General features: G+C 34.1%; 1 protein-coding gene across 6 annotated transcripts in view; it reads left to right on the forward strand.

Annotated features, from left to right (window-relative positions):
* Nucleotides 1-15,074, forward strand: part of LOC110112197 (electron transfer flavoprotein-ubiquinone oxidoreductase, mitochondrial) — a 46,191-nt gene extending 31,117 nt beyond the window's left edge. For 2 of the 6 annotated variants that reach the window (XM_020844333.2, XM_020844337.2), the window contains 3 exons: nucleotides 3,331-3,459; nucleotides 3,622-3,688; nucleotides 8,235-8,685. In XM_020844333.2, the coding sequence (XP_020699992.1) occupies nucleotides 3,331-3,459; nucleotides 3,622-3,688; nucleotides 8,235-8,318 (280 nt within the window). In that variant the 3' untranslated portion in view covers nucleotides 8,319-8,685. Of the gene's footprint in view, nucleotides 1-3,330; nucleotides 3,460-3,621; nucleotides 3,689-8,234; nucleotides 8,710-14,825 lie in introns of those variants that run through there. The other 4 variants (XR_003699987.1, XR_002305005.2, XM_020844335.2 and 1 more) reach the window with 4 other exon arrangements.
* The last annotated feature ends 2,985 nt before the right edge of the window (nucleotides 15,075-18,059 follow it).

Below are 18,059 nucleotides of genomic sequence, written 5' to 3' on the forward strand. Positions count from 1 at the left end.
GGCAGCAAATGGGGGGAATGAACCTCAATTTATGAGCTAAAAAGGCTCTCTACTAGAAATTAATGAGCTGATTCTATTAGAAGACCTATAAGCTCTCCAAATTTATAATTCAAAATGTTTCCCCCCCCCCCCCCCTTGCCTACATCACTTTCATAGATACATTGAGTCATGGCTTTAATTTAGCTTCAACACTTGATCTTGACACTATTGTCTTTTTCTCACTATTTTTTGTTTATTGTGCATAATAAAAATTGTTAGAAATTATAATTTGGATGTTCAAGTTTGAAGTCCATCTTCAAATTAGGTCTTTTTATCATATTTGTATTTAATTTCTTATCAATTTTTAAGTCATATATCATATAATTCATATTTTGCAATTATTATTAGATGTATCATTATATTTGTTGAACCTTATTATTTAAGCTTATTTAGTTAATTGGCTATTGTATGTGCATGGTAAATGTATACATGATAGACATGCTATGACCATTTTTGTTAATAAAAGCGTAACTTTATATTGGGCTTTGTGCATTGAAGAAAAAAAGAACACTTGCACATTACATTGTGTGATGAGGACATTCGACCTTGGAGAGTCTACTAGAAGCGTGGCCAACGATTTATGGCCACGATCACACCATTTTATTTTTTTATTATAATTAGTTATTTTTGTTATTATTGCATTTTCCATTTATACCCTCACTTGAGGGCCTAGTCATGTGTAAGCCATAGGGGCATGTTGGTCTTTTATTCTCTTTCATTATATGAGGCTATTTAAAAGCCATTTCCTTCTCTTTTTCAGGTTAAGGAATGTTATTATAAGCAATTTATGCACTTTGTGTTTTAGAAGAGCTTGAGAGTCTTGGAGAGATTGAAGTCCCTAGGTGAGGGCATCGCAACACCCACCAACCGCAGGAAGCATTTGAGTTTGTGGTTGATTTCCCCTACTTCTACCCCCCACCCCCCCTCTCACAAACCGCCGGCCATCACTTCCCCTTCCCCTCTCTTGGCCGAAAACCCCTCACCTCCATTAATCCTAAGCCGGCCACCCCTCCCCTTCTCCCTCTCTCTTGGCCGAACACCACCACCCCCACAACTCCGACCGAACAGCCCCTCACACCTCCAAATCGTCGGCCCAAGACCCCTCCCGCCTCCAAACCATCGGCCCAAGACCCCTCCCCTTCCACATCGCTGGCCCAAGCCCAAACCCCAACCCTAATCCTAACCTAGCCGCTGGCCTCACCTTCCTCCCTTTGCCTCCAAAATTCAATTCCCTAGTTAACACTTTCCATTTATTAAACATCTTAAATTAGGAAAGCTATTGATTTCAATTTTCAATCAATTTGAATTTGAAAGTTTTTCCTAATATATGATGATCTATTTTTGGAAAGTTACTTAAATTAAGTTCAATTAAATTTCAAATTGAATTTGATTTAATTCAATCATATCTTATTGGAGATTCTTAATAAGGCAAGCATTAATTCTATTTCCCAAAGCCCCACTCCCCCTAGACATGTCACCGTCTCCTTCCCCCTTTCTCTCTCTTCTTCATTAAATACCTTCCTTCTTAAGCCTCAATCAATTCTCTCATCAAGGAGTGTCTTTCTTTTCCCTCCTCTTATTTGAAATTCAAATTGCAAAACCCCAAAATCCATCCTAATAAAATCTGAAATTACTTGTCAGATTTTGGAAACTTCCCCTCCCCTTCTCCATTACCCGCCGACCCCTCTCTTTCTCTCTTCCCTTCATCTTTGCTCTTACAAGATAATTTCCTCTCAATTCCTACTCTGGATTAATTTCAGATTTTCAATTTTCTGAAACTTAATTTTAGATTCACGAAACGACATCCTCCCTACCACACTTTCCCAAAATCCGAAGTTGCATGTTCAACTATTCTTCTCCATTACATGGCGGATCTTGAACAAGATCACGGGTTTGTTTACGACGATTAAGGTCACGTCGATATCCTCAACTCACCGTTCTTCGACCTCAACCTGGAGATTGACCAAACTGTAGAGGAATATGTAGAGAGGTTCGTCTTCACTCTCGCTGAAGCCATAGACGACCAACTCTCCTCCGTACAGTGACATATTATTTCTAAACCCCGACGAAGGTGAACTCTTCCTCCAAATTTTATATCTTCTTAATTGCCCTCAATTGTGGTCACAATTGATTCATAAGGATTGTGTTAACTCTCTCCGCTAAGCCTAGTAATCTAGAGAGTCAGCGAGTTGACTCACATGGTACTTAATCTCATTGTTAATTTAGGGATTTCTCGTTGAAAATCCTTGTATATGTTATGCTTGAATAATTGATTATTTTGTTATCTTAACTTCTAGTTGTGTGACTTGGCCTAAGCTAGTTTCACCACTCTCTCGTTTTCTTTCATTGTTTAAATCGCTACAAGTTTAATATTTAATATTGCTATCATCCAAAAGCGTGCAATTTCTTATTTAATATTACCTAAGCATTTAAGTCCTAAATCATTTTGCTTTGTGCTTAAAAAATATTGCTTTTATGAAAACATGAAGGTAATGCTTTAGATTTAGACGTGTTGCGCATTGAGATTTGGAGAACTGTTGGATTCATTGGAGCATTTTGGTTAACAAATCTTAGTGATGAAATCTTAGGGACAGAGGATATCAAATGATTAGTGAAAATATTTAGTGGCTTTCCTTTATTTTGTTGAAAGGATATGGTCAAAACTGTGATACTTAATATTAGTCAAGGTTACAATTTACAGACTAAAATTATGGGCAAGGATAATTGAACATGAGCTTAGAAAAATAACATTACTATTGAAGTTTCAATTTCATTTTTATTTTCTATAGACATAGTTTTGTATGAGCCAACTAATGGAGAAGTATAGTAGCAACTAATGATATGGTATGGAGAACAACAGAAGAATCTTTATCATCGTCAAACTCATTAGCCTGATAAAGATTCGGAGGAACATTTGCTTCAGTATGGAGAGTAATGAATAACTTATGATCTTGATTAAGCATGTCTTTGTTCTACTAAGACTTGCTTTCCTCCCAGGATGTTAAGGACATTTGGTAAGGACACAGGTATTTCATTTTTTTATAATGGAACTTTTTCAGCTAGTATGGAGTCATTTTAATGTTAATTTAGATTCTTATGGGCTGTGTTGTTTCCTCTGAAAGTTGAGAGGATGATTATGATGTGTGCTTTTATAAAAACATTCAATGCAAGTTAGTGGTCGGTAAGAATTTGAGGCAATCGCATATATTTGTAATTTTAAACACTTTGTGTAAGTTCTTTTTCCTACTTAGCTGTCTTATTTATTTTTCTCAATCACTATTTATTACGCAGGAGCAACACGAATCATGAACATGACCAACCTGCCCATCTAAGATTGAGGGACCCGAATGTTCCTCAGCTTGTAAACTTGCCAAAATTTGAAGGACCAGAGTCCCGGTATTGCCCGGCTCGTGTGTACGAGTAAGTCATTTATGTCTTCAAATATGATCTAGTTGGAGGCTATGTAGGCTGTAGTTTTTTAATACTATAGTTGAATTGCAGAAAGCCAAACGAGATGGTATGATAAGTCTTTTGGTTATAACTGCCAGTTTAAATTCTTAACCACTTTTTATTTTGACTAAGGTATGTCCCAGATGAGAAGCTTGGCCACAAGCTCCAAATCAATGCTCAAAACTGCCTTCATTGTAAGGTGCTTCTTTCTTTCTCTTCTTGTGGCTAAACTGATATTATAGCTAGTAGTTGTTTTGACAACTCGTACTCAAATTAATGTTTTAAAAAGAAATCAATTCAATGAAATATGCAGAAAATATTATTAATAGAAATATAATTAATAATCAAAACCAAATCATGAATTGAAGTTGTATTGATGTTGGATTCAAAATTGTTCGTAAGAATTCAAGATCAAGAAACTTCAAGTTCAATTAGACCAATTTAGGATGATATCAATGAATTCATCTTGAGAAGATTCCCCTAACAATGCTTCCTGAGGAAGACTGTACCGAGATTAAAGAAATCATAGAAAAAGAGCTTTGGGATTAAAGCTTACAAAAGAGTTCATTTTTTTAATGGGAAAAGAGATGCTTTAATAATTAAGCTTGAGAAACCCTATTTATAGGTATTGGTCTAGGCTAATGAGTATAGTTGTATATCTTATAGCTGTATATGACTTGTAATGAGCTAGCACGGGTTTCAATTTCCACTACTGAGATGCTCAGCTGCATTGAAGTTCACCCTTTTAAGCAAGATGTTGAGTGTGGGCTCTGATTATTCACGTTCGGCTCTACTGAGAGAGTTTTGTTCTAGGTCATATTTTTAGAAGGTAGAGTTTATTGTTGGTAAGATAATACCAAATATTTCACCCTCATTTTGTAAAGACTTATGACATGATTTTAGATTTCTCATAGGCATAAGCCCCAATGATTACTTACCTCTCTCGATAATGAGATAAAACTTTCAAGTCTAGTTGTTATGTGCTAAATGTATAGATTATAATATCATCAATTTAGTTTTAAATAAAAAAAGTTTATCGCGTTTAACTTAAAGCATTTAGTGAGGGGATGATGATAAACTCTATCAAGATTTCATGATTCTGTCATCATAGGTTATCATGGACCTTTGTCTAATTAGTCAGCGGAGGTTGTCGACCCAATCTAATCGAAGGATTCTTATTGGAAGACATGAGTTATGTCGTCCAAGAAAATATTATAGGATGAATATTTTATTTAAGGGGATAATTAAAAGTTAACCTCATCTGATAGAAATATTTTTGCTCTGTTAGGTATACTTCATAATTCACAACATTAGGGGTTGAGCCATTGAGAATATCCGGGCTTTGATTTTAATTGTAATTTAATGATGTTATTTTGTAGTAAAACAATCTAGTTAGAGGCCTTAGAGGAATTAAGTTAATGTATCATACATTAAAATTATGGGAGAGTAATTTAGCATAGGTTACGACGTAATACTAATGTTTCTCAAAATCAATTTGGATTCACTCCAGGTAAGTCTACTATGGAAGCTTAGAAGTATATAAAGAGTCACGAGGATCTTCATATGATATTTATTAATTTAGTGAAAGCATGTGATAAAATTCAAAAAGAAGTGCTCGAGAGAGTTCCTGAAAAGAAAAGATTTAATATTGCTTATATTCAAGTCATTAAGGATATGCATATGGTTACTTATATTCATATGTTCAAACACAAGGTAGTTTGACCAAGTATTTTTCTATTTCAGTTGGGTTACATCGAGGATTAACTTTAAGCCATATCTTTTTGTTTTATTCATGGATTTTCTAACTAGACATTTGCAGGAGGTGCCCTCTAGTGTATGTCTTTTGCTGATGATATTCTTCTTGTTGATAAACTTGAATTATGGACAATCTTAAGAGTCTAAAGATTTTCGTTTGAGTAGATTTAAAATCGAATACAAAGACTGCAATTTTAGTAGTGATAAATCTAGTGGTGAGATCGATGATCAAGTCATTAGACAGAGTGCACATTTTTTATATCTCAGGTGTATATTTCAAAGCGATGGTGAAATAGATGAGGATATTATTAGTATAATTTAAGTTGCATGGTTGAAGTGGAGGAATGCGTTTGGTCTGTTGTGTGATAGAAAAGTACTCTAATCTATGGGAAGAAAAAATATTTATAAGATGGTGGAAAGACTTGCTAGGCTTTATAGCTCGGAATGTTGTCTATTAAAAGATAAGTATAAAATTAAGTGTTGTAGAGATGAGGATGCTTAGGTGGATGAGTGGTTTTACACTTGGAGATATAATGTGAAATGATTATATATGTGAAAAGATTAGAGTAGCTCCAGTGGAAGATAAGATTAGAGAGTCATCTTAGATGGTTTAGTCACATAAAGCATCGACCGTCTAGATGACCCGGTTAGGAGAGTAGATGTATTAGATTCTGTCTATGCTAAGAAAGATAGAGGTAGACCTACAAAGACTTGGTTAGAAAATATTAAAATGATAATTTTTATTAGATTTAAATGAGAAATTGACTCATAATAGGACATAATGGAGAAAAAAGATTTGTATAGTCGACCGCATGTAGTGGGATAAAGGCTTTTTGCTATTAGTGTGCTATTTGGTAGAAAAATCACCTAGTCACATGAGATGTGTTATGTCTTTACTAGTGCGAGATGTTTTGAAGATCATCATAGTGATACATTTGATTTAACATTAATTCTTTATGAGCTGAGGTTATCCCAAATTTTTCACCCTTGACAAATTATTATAAAAGGTGGATGAATTTTTGCTTTGAACTTTGGATCATACATTTTGCTTGAGCATTTTGATATATATATATATATATATATATATATATTATATTTGATAAGAATTTGGGCTCCATAATAATTTATTTTGGAATTTGGGAGCATTTTCATGATAATCTCTCGCTTGTTGAGATTTTCTATCAGTGCTGCCATCATCTGGGAATGATCGTTTGCATTGTTTGTATTTGAGCTTTGAAAGCTTAATTTTGAAAATGGTTCCCTCTGATTATGTTGTGCAATAACCACACCCATAATAGGCCCTTTAATCTCGCCAACTTCAATCATTGTTCGTTGGATGATTAGACTTTAAAGTTGGACTTATGATATACCCTATGGATAATGAAGCTTGCTCAATAGCATCTTTTAAAATTAGAGCTTGAGTTTACACTTAAAAGAGAGTCTATGAATTTTAACAGATAATCACTTATTTTTTAGGAATTGTATAATCTGAGAGAAGCATAAATTTATATAACTTTTAGCTTTTAGCCCTTGCATTATTCTCTGACTTTAAATTTGATCATTCAATACATTAATCAGAGCACATGCGGACGTTTTTACTTCAGGAAATTTGATGTATCTCTTGATTTATTCACATGCTTTTTTAGTGCATTTGCGTAGTGCACATGCACTCTTTGAGATGTGATTCAGTTTGAAAGTTATCTTGTGATGCATGTACATGATTTGAAAATATTTTGATTTTATTATTTGATGAATATTTGGTCACTAGGGTGTGTGTAAAAAGTTTTGGAGGAGATTAATGTAAAATGGTCGATGACAAACGACATGCCCAACAAGAGCTAGATTATAGTCTTAAGCCCTTTGTGCGACATCACATTTAGAAACTGACTTCCTCATCAGCTTATAGGACATTATAGATGTCAATCACTGAGATATAAATTGAAAGAATTGCATTTGTCTTTCATTTTAGCATTTAACTAGAGCTTACCAATTTTATGTGACTAGCGGAAAGTATATCGCTTTTCAACCCATTTCTAGCCTGTCTTTTTCCTTACTCATTTTACTCAGAAATTTATATACACATATTTAATTGGTAAAATTGCAATAAAATCATATCATATTATTCATAATGATCAAATATATAACATATTAAAAATTATACGGTGAAAGCTTATAAAATCATGATATAATGCATTTTTGACATATTTGGGAGAGGTATACCGGTAGAAATCAAAATCAACGAAAATGGAAGCAAGAATATAATTACTTACAATGAATAGAACAAAATATGTAACATGAATGATTGACAAATATGATCCAAAGACCTTTCTTTCTCCTCCCTCTTCTTTCCCTCTTTCAATTTCTTTCTGGCCAAGCAATCAAGTGTGGGAGTCAGTGGAGTGAGGCAATTATATATATATATATATATATATTTCGTGGCCTAGCGTTGCAATGCTCACCACATCAGCACCAAAATGCTCTACTTCAGAATTTTCATGTTTTTCAAAATAATTTATTTCACATATTTGAGTTATTACAATAGATGGATTAGGGCCAAGGATAGAGAATGTAGATGCTAGTGAGGGAAAGAAGAGGAGATCTATCCATGATGGGGATGGGAAAGAACTGACTGAGACAGTATGGGGGGTGAGACAGTATTGGGGTAACCCTCAGGATAGCTCAGGCGAGGGAACCCTTTGCAGAGATGATCAGTTTAGCCGTGGACTCAACATAGAGAAGAGGGGGAAAAACCCTAGCAGAGATAATCCACACGTTAGAAAAAATTATATTTGAACTTTAACATTTTTGCATTACTATTGCATTGATTATGTTCCACCCAAATGAAGCAAGCATCACGAATTTGCAATCTAGAAGCTTTCCATTGTTGATGATATGGTTTGGTAGAAATAAAGAATTAGTGTTTCAGTTCAGAAGCATTATTGGAATAAGGTTGAAGATCATTTCCTTTGTCATTTCTCTGGTTTTTGTAGGCTTGTGATATTAAAGATCCAAAACAGAATATTGAGTGGACGCTGCCCGAAGGAGGTGGTGGTCCAGGCTATACTATTATGTAGATCTTTGGTCTACATCTCTGCTTTCTGAAAATCGCATTTCCTTTTCCAATAAAGGCATGCTAACCTTAATAGAAGCATAATTGCAACAAGCATCTGAAGATTCTCAGAAAAAAAAATGAAGGTAAAGCATAAAGGTGAGAACAATTTTTAATCACTGTAGCCTCTGCTTTATTATTATTGCATTGATAAATCTACATTGTTACATCAGATGAACCTATTATTCAGATAATTTATAGGTTTCCTTTTGTTGAGAAGTATGGCAGCATTTTTCATTTACTATTTGCTTATTATGTTCATGTTGATTTGAGTGAAACTAGATAGAATGTATTTTGTTTAACTACTGTTGTTGGATTCTTATTTGGAGTAAGCCCTTGAAGTGGAGTTAATATTATCATGATTCATGCTATCATTTGAGAGTTGCAGAGCCTAATTGTCACAAAAAATGAACGCTTTTTCATCATCTCGCACAATCGTCACCAAAATCGAATGATTAAAGAAGATACCTGCAAAATTATAGAAAAAGTTAGTCATTCCTCTTTCCAATTGCCAATAATGCATGGACTAAAGACCTTATCAAATCCTTCAGGAGGACACCACACTGGCGATGGGAAAAATTAAGCCTGCAAGAGAATAAAGTAGAAGGCAACAGAGACTGAAAACATGAAAATGACACTAATTTCAGCAAAATATTGCACCAACGCTTCCAAAAGTTTGATTTCCAAAAGGTAACCTTAAAGAGCGAACAAGATCAAAAGACAACCAAATTGCACAACGATAACCACAGCAAAAATATAAACGACCGCCAGTCATAAGAAAAAATACAACAATCAACTTGCATGAATTTCTTTTTTTTTTTCCTCTCCGTAAGAGAGAATTTCAAGGGGCCAACTGCTTTTGATTTTCAATCTAAATATCTTGAAGGAAATATGATTCATTATCTTATGTGCTATAGCCTTAAAGGATGGCATTTCTTTCTAGCTAAATGTTGTAAAATTAACCAAACTAATAAGCAGGTAAAGTCAAATAATTAACCACGCAAATTAAAATAAGCCCAAAGCTTACATTGGCAGTAACCTAAGTAACACAGATTCTCCTATTTACGAGGCATGTTGTATCAGACGTGTTGGATACGAATACGCCTCCGATACGGCACGGATACGTGTCGGATACGGTTTTGCCATGTCCAATTAAAATATTATTTAAATTTGATTGAATACACGTATCAGATACGCGTATCCTATTAAAAAAAACGAAAAAAAAAAACGGAGCAGCAATTTGCCCTATTCGTTTCGGCTATTGCTCGATATCCCTATTCATTTATGAGGCTTAAACATTTCGGCGAGATAGCTTTTTCGTTTCCGCACAGGCGTTCGTCTTCTTTGTTATAGTCGAAGGAGCGGTTCAACCACGCGAGCATTGAAGCAGACAGGATCATCCTTCGTCGATGAAGAGGCTCGACGACGCAAGCATTAAAGCCAACAGGATCATCCTTCGTCGACGAAGAGGCTCGACGACATGAGCATTAAAGCCAATAGGATCATCCTTCGTCGACGGAGCGGCTCGATGACGCGAACATTGAAGGCAACGCGAGTAGTGAAGGTTCGTTTTCTTCATCGTATGATTGGGAGCAGCAATTTGCCCTATTCGTTTCGGCTATTCGCTCGATATCCCTATTCATTTATGAGGCTTAAACATTTCGGCGAGCTAGCTTTTTCGTTTCCGCACAGGCATTCGTCTTCTTTGTTATAGTCGAAGGAGCAGTTCGACCACGCGAGCATTAAAGCAGACAAGATCATCCTTCGTCGACGAAGAGTTTCGACGACGCGAGCATTAAAGCCAATAGGATCATCCTTCGTCGAAGAAGCGGCTCGACAACGCAAGCATTAAAGCCAACAGGATCATCCTTCGTCGACGAAGAGGCTCGACGACATGAGCATTAAAGCCAATAGGATCATCCTTCGTCGACGGAGCGGCTCGATGACGCGAACATTGAAGGCAACGCGAGTAGTGAAGGTTCGTTTTCTTCATCGTATGATTGGTACCGCTCAGTACTACTCGGTACCGCTCAGTATTGCTCGGTACCGCTCGATACCAGAACTCGGTACCGCTCGGTACGTCTTCGCAATGCTCGTTACCATGCTCAGTATCAATGCTCGGTACCGCTCGGTACCGAGGGGTACTAAATGGATTCAAGAGGCACTGAGAAGCTAGAGAAAGCTTTAAAACAACTCTTACAAGCAGGCAGGTCGAACCCTGCCAAGGGGCAGCACCCCATTAGACGATCGGCATATCTGCGACATATCTACACTTTTACTTAAAAATTTTCATGTTTTAAATTCATGTGGTTTAATTTGTGTCGATCTTTCGTAGGATAATGAACTTTAGTGGCGTAGGAATTGGGTCTGATGATGGTCCATCAAAGACCAATATTGAAGATAACAAACTTCTGTGGGGTATGTATCAAAAATAGATAAAACATCAGAAGGGGGTCGCAATATTGCATTCAAATGCAATTACTGTAATGCCACATACAAAGGATAATGTTATAAAGTGAAAGCTCATTTGTTGAAGATTAATGGTCATGGAATTAAAGTATGCCTGAAGATAAGCTCAACACAAATGACTGAATTACAAAGAAAAATTAGTGAAGCTGAGCAAATGAGTTAAAAGGAGTTTCCAAAACATATTATATTTCCAAGCACCCATGCTTCATATACTTCATCATCTTCTTCAATTAGAAGTGATGACAGTACTGTAAACAAATGGCCTTTCCTGATGGAGGGATATGAATAAAAAAAAAAATATTATAGATAGTGCTTTGGAGAAAGCATTTAATTTACAAATGAGAGAACAACTAGATGGAGAAATAGTTAGAATGTTTTACTCAGGTGGACTTTCTTTTAACCTAGCAAGGAATCCATATTACAAGAATACATTTACCTCCGCATGCAATAATAATCTTGCAGGATACATGCCACCATGATATAATGTCATTAAAACGAAGTTGTTGCAAAGAGAGGGATAATATTGAGAAATTGCTTGAGCCTACTAGAGGAGTTTGGAAGGAAAAATGAGTTAATTTGGTTTGTGATGGGTAGACAGATCTATAAAGAAGATCACTTATCAACTTCATGGCTGTCACAGAGAGTTATCCTATGTTTATCAAAGCTGTAAACTGTGAAGGACAGTACAAGGGTAAGTTTTTCATTTCTAAAAATCAAAGAAGTTATCATGATGGTGGGCCCTTCAAACATCATCCAGGTCATTATTGATAATGCACCTGTTTGTAGAGCTGTAGGTCTACTTGTAGAACAATCCTATCCTTATATTTTATGGACACCATGTGTTATGCATATGCTTAATCTTGCCTTGAAGAACATTTGTGCAGCTAAGAATACCGAGGTAAACAAAATCACCTACAATGAATGCCATTGGATCACAGTGATGGCTAGAGATGGTGTTGTAATTAGAAATTTTATTATGAATCACTCCATGAGACTCTATGTTCAATGATTTTTCTAATTTGAAGATGCTTGCAGTTGCTAAAATTTGGTTTGCCTCAGTTATAGTTATGTTGAGAAGATTCAAAAAAAAAAAATCACTTTAAGCTATGGTGATCAGTAACAAATGGTCCTTTTGTAGGGAAGAAGATGTTGGAAAGGCTAGGTATGTAAAGGATAAGCTTTTAGATGAGTTATGGTGGGATGAGATTAATTACATCTTAAATTTCACAGATCCAATTTATGCGATGTTGAGAGTAGCTGGTACGAATAAGTCTTGTTTACATCTCATTTATGAGATGTGAGATTCAATGCTAGTCAAAGTAAAAGAAATTATATATAGACTTGAGAGGAAGGTACTTCATGAAAACTCAAGCTTTTGAGATGTTATTTATGTTATTCTAGAAGATAGGTAGAGCAAAAGTAATACGTCTTTATATTGCTTGACTCACTCACTAAATCCCAAGTAAATTTCAACATTTTTTTCATTATTAATTCACAATTTGTTGTTTAGTAATTTCAACATTTTTTCATTATTTGCTTTTAATGTTATTTGAAGATATTCAACTAAAGAATGACATCAAGAGGATCCTTAAAGAGTTTCTCCACAAAAAGATTTAGAAATTTCAAATATGATGAAGACATGTTTAAAGCGTTATTTTCCAAATGAAGAGGAGAGAAGAAGTATTAATATTGAGCTTGCTAAATTTTTTTGTTATTTAGAAGACTTTGGTGACCAAGAGTCATTGCATGATAGGTGGAGAATTGATCTGAAAATGTGGTGGATTATACATGGAGCTTCAGCACCTCTACTTAAAACAATCGCCACGAAATTGCTTGGCTAAGTTTCATCCTCATCTTGTTGTGAAAGAAATTGGTGCACATACTCCTTCATCCAATCAATGATGAGAAATAAAATTACTTCAGAATGGACTGAAGATTTAGTTTATATGCATACAAACTTTCGGCTTCTCTCAAGGAAAAATCTAACTTATATGGAAGGAGACAACAGAATGTGGGATGTTGTTGAAGATGGATTTGAATCTCTTGAGGATATGAGAATATTAGAATTTGCTAATCTTTCACTTGATGAGCCTAAATTGGAAGCTATGATATTTATTGAAGATGATATAGAAATTCAAAGACAAACCACTGAAGAAGTTAATCATATCATTCCTTCTTTTGAATAGTTGAAACTTCATCTGCTGGACAATTTTTGTTTTTTTTTTACTAGACATTTAAATATTTAATGCTTACTTTTATTTTGATATTATTAGATACATTTCTATAGATAATGTTGCTTTCAAATTTTTTTCTCATTTCAAATATTACGCTTTGATTACTTTCTAAATTTTCATGTATGATTTATATATTATAATGATGTATCCGCGACGTATACGTATCATGTATTTTTAAGAATTGATGTGTACCGTATCTGTATCGTGTCGTATCCGTGTCGTCGTATCGGTATCGGTGCAACATAGGCAGAAACCAATTTATCCATTGCATAAGCCTAGGATTGTAAATAAGTAAACTCTAAAATAAATCATCCTTCACTCAAAGGTTGGCCTCAAAATATTATAAGGTAATTTTAAGTCGTCGTTCACTCAAGGTTGGCCTCACAAGATTATAAGATAACCCTGGGTGGATAACCTCGCGTCAGATTGAGAAGACATGCTTTCCTCTTTTTAGAATTTGCATAAACTTGATCTAATGTTTGATGTGCTTTTCAAGATTATTATCTAGATAACCTTATAATTTATGTTTGAGGCATGATATAATAATTTTAATATATATGATCGCATGGAAAGGTTGTTTTGAATTTTTTCAAAGTTCAAATAATTTTTTTTTTCTGTTGATGACTTTTTTTTATTTTTTTTAATTAGCTTTATTAAAATATTGTTTTAGATATATTGGGTCTATTGTTCAGAGTGATGGTGAAATAGATAGGGATATTATTTGTAGAATTCAAGTTGGATGGTTGAAGTGGAGAAATGCATCGGGCTTGTTGTGTGATAGAAAAGTCCCACTCAAACTTAAGGGAAAATTCTATAAGATGGTGGTTATACTCGCAATGCTTTATGATGTAGAATGTTGGTCATTAAAAGAGAAGTATAATATTAAGTTAAGTGTTGCATATATGAGGATACTGAGGTGGACGAGTGGCTCTACTCTTAGAGACAGGATACAAAATGAGCATATACATGAAAAGGTTGGAGTAGCTCCAGTGGAAGAGAAGATTAGAGAAAGTTGCCGTAGATCATTTGGTCATTCAATTTATATTTTGAAGTTTTGAATTACCCTTCAAGTGCTTGATTTTGACTCATTCAGACTTGGATTGGATCATTTTTTATATCATTGGGTTCGACTCGTCGAGAAATTCAATTTGACCATAAATTTGCCGAAATTAGAGTTCCAATGGTCCTGAATTTACTTTCGAAAGTTTTCAATTTAAAGATGCATCTAGATTCATGCTCCATTACATTAAAGCAATTTTTATGGCATTCCAATTCTTAAAACTTTTCACCTAAATATTATTCATTGCTATAAGGATCCTTATATTATTGTAAAACAAACAATAAGCGCGTATAAACAAGCCCTAATCATCTTTGAAGGAGCTCTGTAGTTAGCAATCAGTTACATTCTTTAAAAAATGTTAATAACACCTATAATTCAATAGGTCTCACCTTCTTGAAATTCTTGTTGATCTATTTTGTTTAAGTTAATATATGTTTGATGAAGCAATACCATAAACAGCTTTAAACCCGCACTATACTTGCTTCCTGTTAGATATGCTGTGCTTGGACAGAGCTACAAATCATTTCACAATTATTATGAAGCTTACATTTTTTTTCGCATCTGCGCGCCTCTCAAATACTCGTTACCGGCATATTACTTGAGTTGCTTTTAGCAATCTTGCTGCTTTTCATATTTTGGATTGTGTGAATCAATTCCGTTATTATTTTTTCTTCTACTGTAGACTTTAAGTGATATAATTAATATGCAGCCATGGGCTAGGCAAAGTTGCAGCACAGCTTTCCCACTACCTGCGGTAAAGGTTTAAGGTCTGCTTTAACATTATTACATTGACTCTTCTTTGTTGTTAAATCAGATGAACTTTTAAAAAAATATGTTGTTAAGGCTTTGTTTAGAACAATTTTCCTACTGCAGCAGTTTTTAATATAATTTTTTTTTTAGAAAATAATAAAAAAAACTGTCACAAATAAATCCTAAGATAATTTATAGATTTCCTTTTGTTAAGAAGTATGGCAGTATTTTTCATCTATTTTCTGTTTATTATGTTAATGCGGTTGAGTGAATCTAGATAGCAAAGAGAAGAAATGCTATATACTTGGTTCTTCTCCATGAAGCTCCATGTTCATGAAATGCAATGTTGTGAATGCATTAGTCTCCTCTTTAGAAATCATAAAAAAAGCTTAGCATCCTTGAACAGAATTAACACTGAAGAAAAAGCTCTATATTTTACTTTCTTCGAGATAATTCTAAGAAATTCTTATACTAAGATCCTCTTACTAAGAGATTTTTTAGAATTCTAATAGCTCTTTTATCTTTTTATTATTCGTATGGTGAAAATCTCTCTCGTAGGTCATAAAATTATATCATCTCTGTATCTGTATGCATATGCTCAAATTGTTTCATCTGAATCACTACTGTTTCCTCTAATTTAAAGTATATCGATTTAATCAGCTTTTTAGTTTGAACTCTGAAGAAAATAATTTGCTTGCGTTTAGCAGAAAGGATGAGAAACATTTGAGATTATCTATAAGAATATAAGAAAATAAGGACAGAATCAGTAGAAATGAATCCTGAAAGACAATATTGTTGACAACTCTGAAGGCATCCAAGCATTCAAATATTCAATGGAAATGACATATATGTTCCTGACCATATTGAACTCATACAAAAGTTACAGAGATGGATAAGGGTCTATTTGGTATAAAATTAATTATAAAGTTAGTAGAGGAAAATAAGTTCATTATTATGATTGTATAAAGTAATTTTTTATCTTAGAAATATTTGAAAAACAATTAAAGAAGTTGTGAAAAAAAATGTAATTATTATTTGAAAGCAAAGCAGTTAAAAAGTTATCTCAAATAAATAATAATAAAGGCATAATTTTAAACAGTTTTCTTATTAAATTTATATCAGTTTTTTAATAAAAAAATTTTGAGTTTAAGAACCTTTTATATTAAAACTTTTCTTTAAAAAATAGTAAGAAAGTCTTGCTCTCTTCGATAGCCAAAGTTGAAGGGAGCTCGGGTTCGGGTAAGCTCGGGGCAACGGCGAGGAAGAAGACAAGTTCGGAGCTCGGTAGATCAAACTGGTGACTCTATTTCAAGCCACTGCTTGATGAATGTTGAGCTATTATTCTGTGCGGACATCAGATTGGAGAATCATCCAGTTAAGCGCTAGGTATCCAGCAATACCGAAGAGTACTGAGTGCGAGTGCCAAGCAATGAGGTAATTTGACATATTTTAATTGATCTCTGGACCCTCTCCGAATTCCACATAAAATAATAAATCCTTTTGAGAGCGCCTTCTCCTACGAACTTTTATTTTATCCAGTGAACGTACGCTCCTCTACGTTCGGATCTAGGCAAAAAAGGCGCAATACCGAGTATCGAGTTGTACCGAGTTTTTTAAAAAAACTCGGTATTGCGCTGTTTTGGTCTAAAATCGAACATAGAGGAGCGTACGTTCACTGGATGTAATAAACGTTCTTCTCCTACAAGAAAGATATTTGTTCTTTGATCTCCTGATTCTTGAACTTGTCGATGATGTCGCAGCAGTTTGCCCGTGATTCGGTTGTGCGTGATTAAGAATTTATTCAAGTGAATATATGGGCATAATTAGGTAGACAGAGAGAACTTTGACATATATCATTGAATTACTATGCATTTCTGCATCTAATATTTATTTCTATATTATTTTAATCTTTGTATGATATCAAAATAATAATATTATTATTAAATTATTTAAATAAAATAAATGTTATATCCTAAAATTAAAAAAAATTAAAAATTATAGATGTAAATACGTATTAATTATATAGATTTAGTATGCAAGAATTTTAAGCAGCAGTTGTTAATTATCACCCAAATATAATACAACTTTAATGCGGTAATTCAATGTACTGTTTATTATTTATAAGGATCAGTGCTATGTTCTATATTTTTTTGAGACATTTAGATCAATTAAGACATTTATACATATATCACAAACATAATACTCAAATTCAGACCTCTTGATTAGTAGCCTAAAGTCTCTATCAACATATCAAAATGAGTTACATGTTATGTTCTATTATATTTGGTATTTAGATATCCTCAGGGTTTCTCATCAGCAAGTGCAATTTTGTGGTCCTGATAGAAAAGTGCTTCGCCCCTAAGCTGAAGTCAATAAGATCGAAAAAATTTATGACAGATAATTCTACCTAAAATTTTAGTTTTTTTGAATTTATATTCATAATTAAGAATATTATATGCATCATTAATTAATCTTATATATAAGAGTTTTTTATTCATATTAATTTATTTTATATAAAAATATTAAATTAATATTGAGTAATTGAAGTATAGCTAAAATATTAATTTCGTTTATAATGTAATCAAAATTTTTGGTAAGCTTAAATTTTGAAGCCATTGAATTTATTTTAAGATGATATAATATAAATTATTTATATAATAATACTTATTTAAAAATCATTGAATTTATTTTTTTTTATATATATTTGTCAAATTAACCTGCATTTTGAGGGCTCTGGAAGCCTCTTTGGTCCCCTGAAGCTGTCCATCTTGACCAACTGGAAGTCCACCTCTTTGGTCTCCTGAAGTCGTCAAGGTATATTTGTCAAAATTTACATCGCCGGTTTGTTGTATTTATCATGTTTTAAAGATCATCTGATAATTATGTAGGTGTCAATTTCGCGTCAAGGGTTGGGTTCGGGTCGAATCCGAAACTAATCCGGGTTCAAACGGGTCAGAAATTTGAACCCGGACCCGACCCTGGTAGGTAAACGGGTCGGAAATTTGAACCCAGACCCGACCTGGCGGGTTGTCGAGTTGATCCGACCCGACCTGAGCAGCAGAGAGCGTGGCAGCGGGTGACGGCGAGCGCGATGCTAACATTAAGCCCTAACCGTAATATGAGAAGTTGACTGAGGGTAAAATAAAAAATCGAATTGATTAATTAACTTTTAATTAAAAATAATAATTTGAGT

The sequence above is a fragment of the Dendrobium catenatum genome, unplaced genomic scaffold (assembly GCF_001605985.2).
Source record: "Dendrobium catenatum unplaced genomic scaffold, ASM160598v2 fragScaff_scaffold_178, whole genome shotgun sequence".
Lineage (NCBI taxonomy): Eukaryota > Viridiplantae > Streptophyta > Magnoliopsida > Asparagales > Orchidaceae > Dendrobium > Dendrobium catenatum.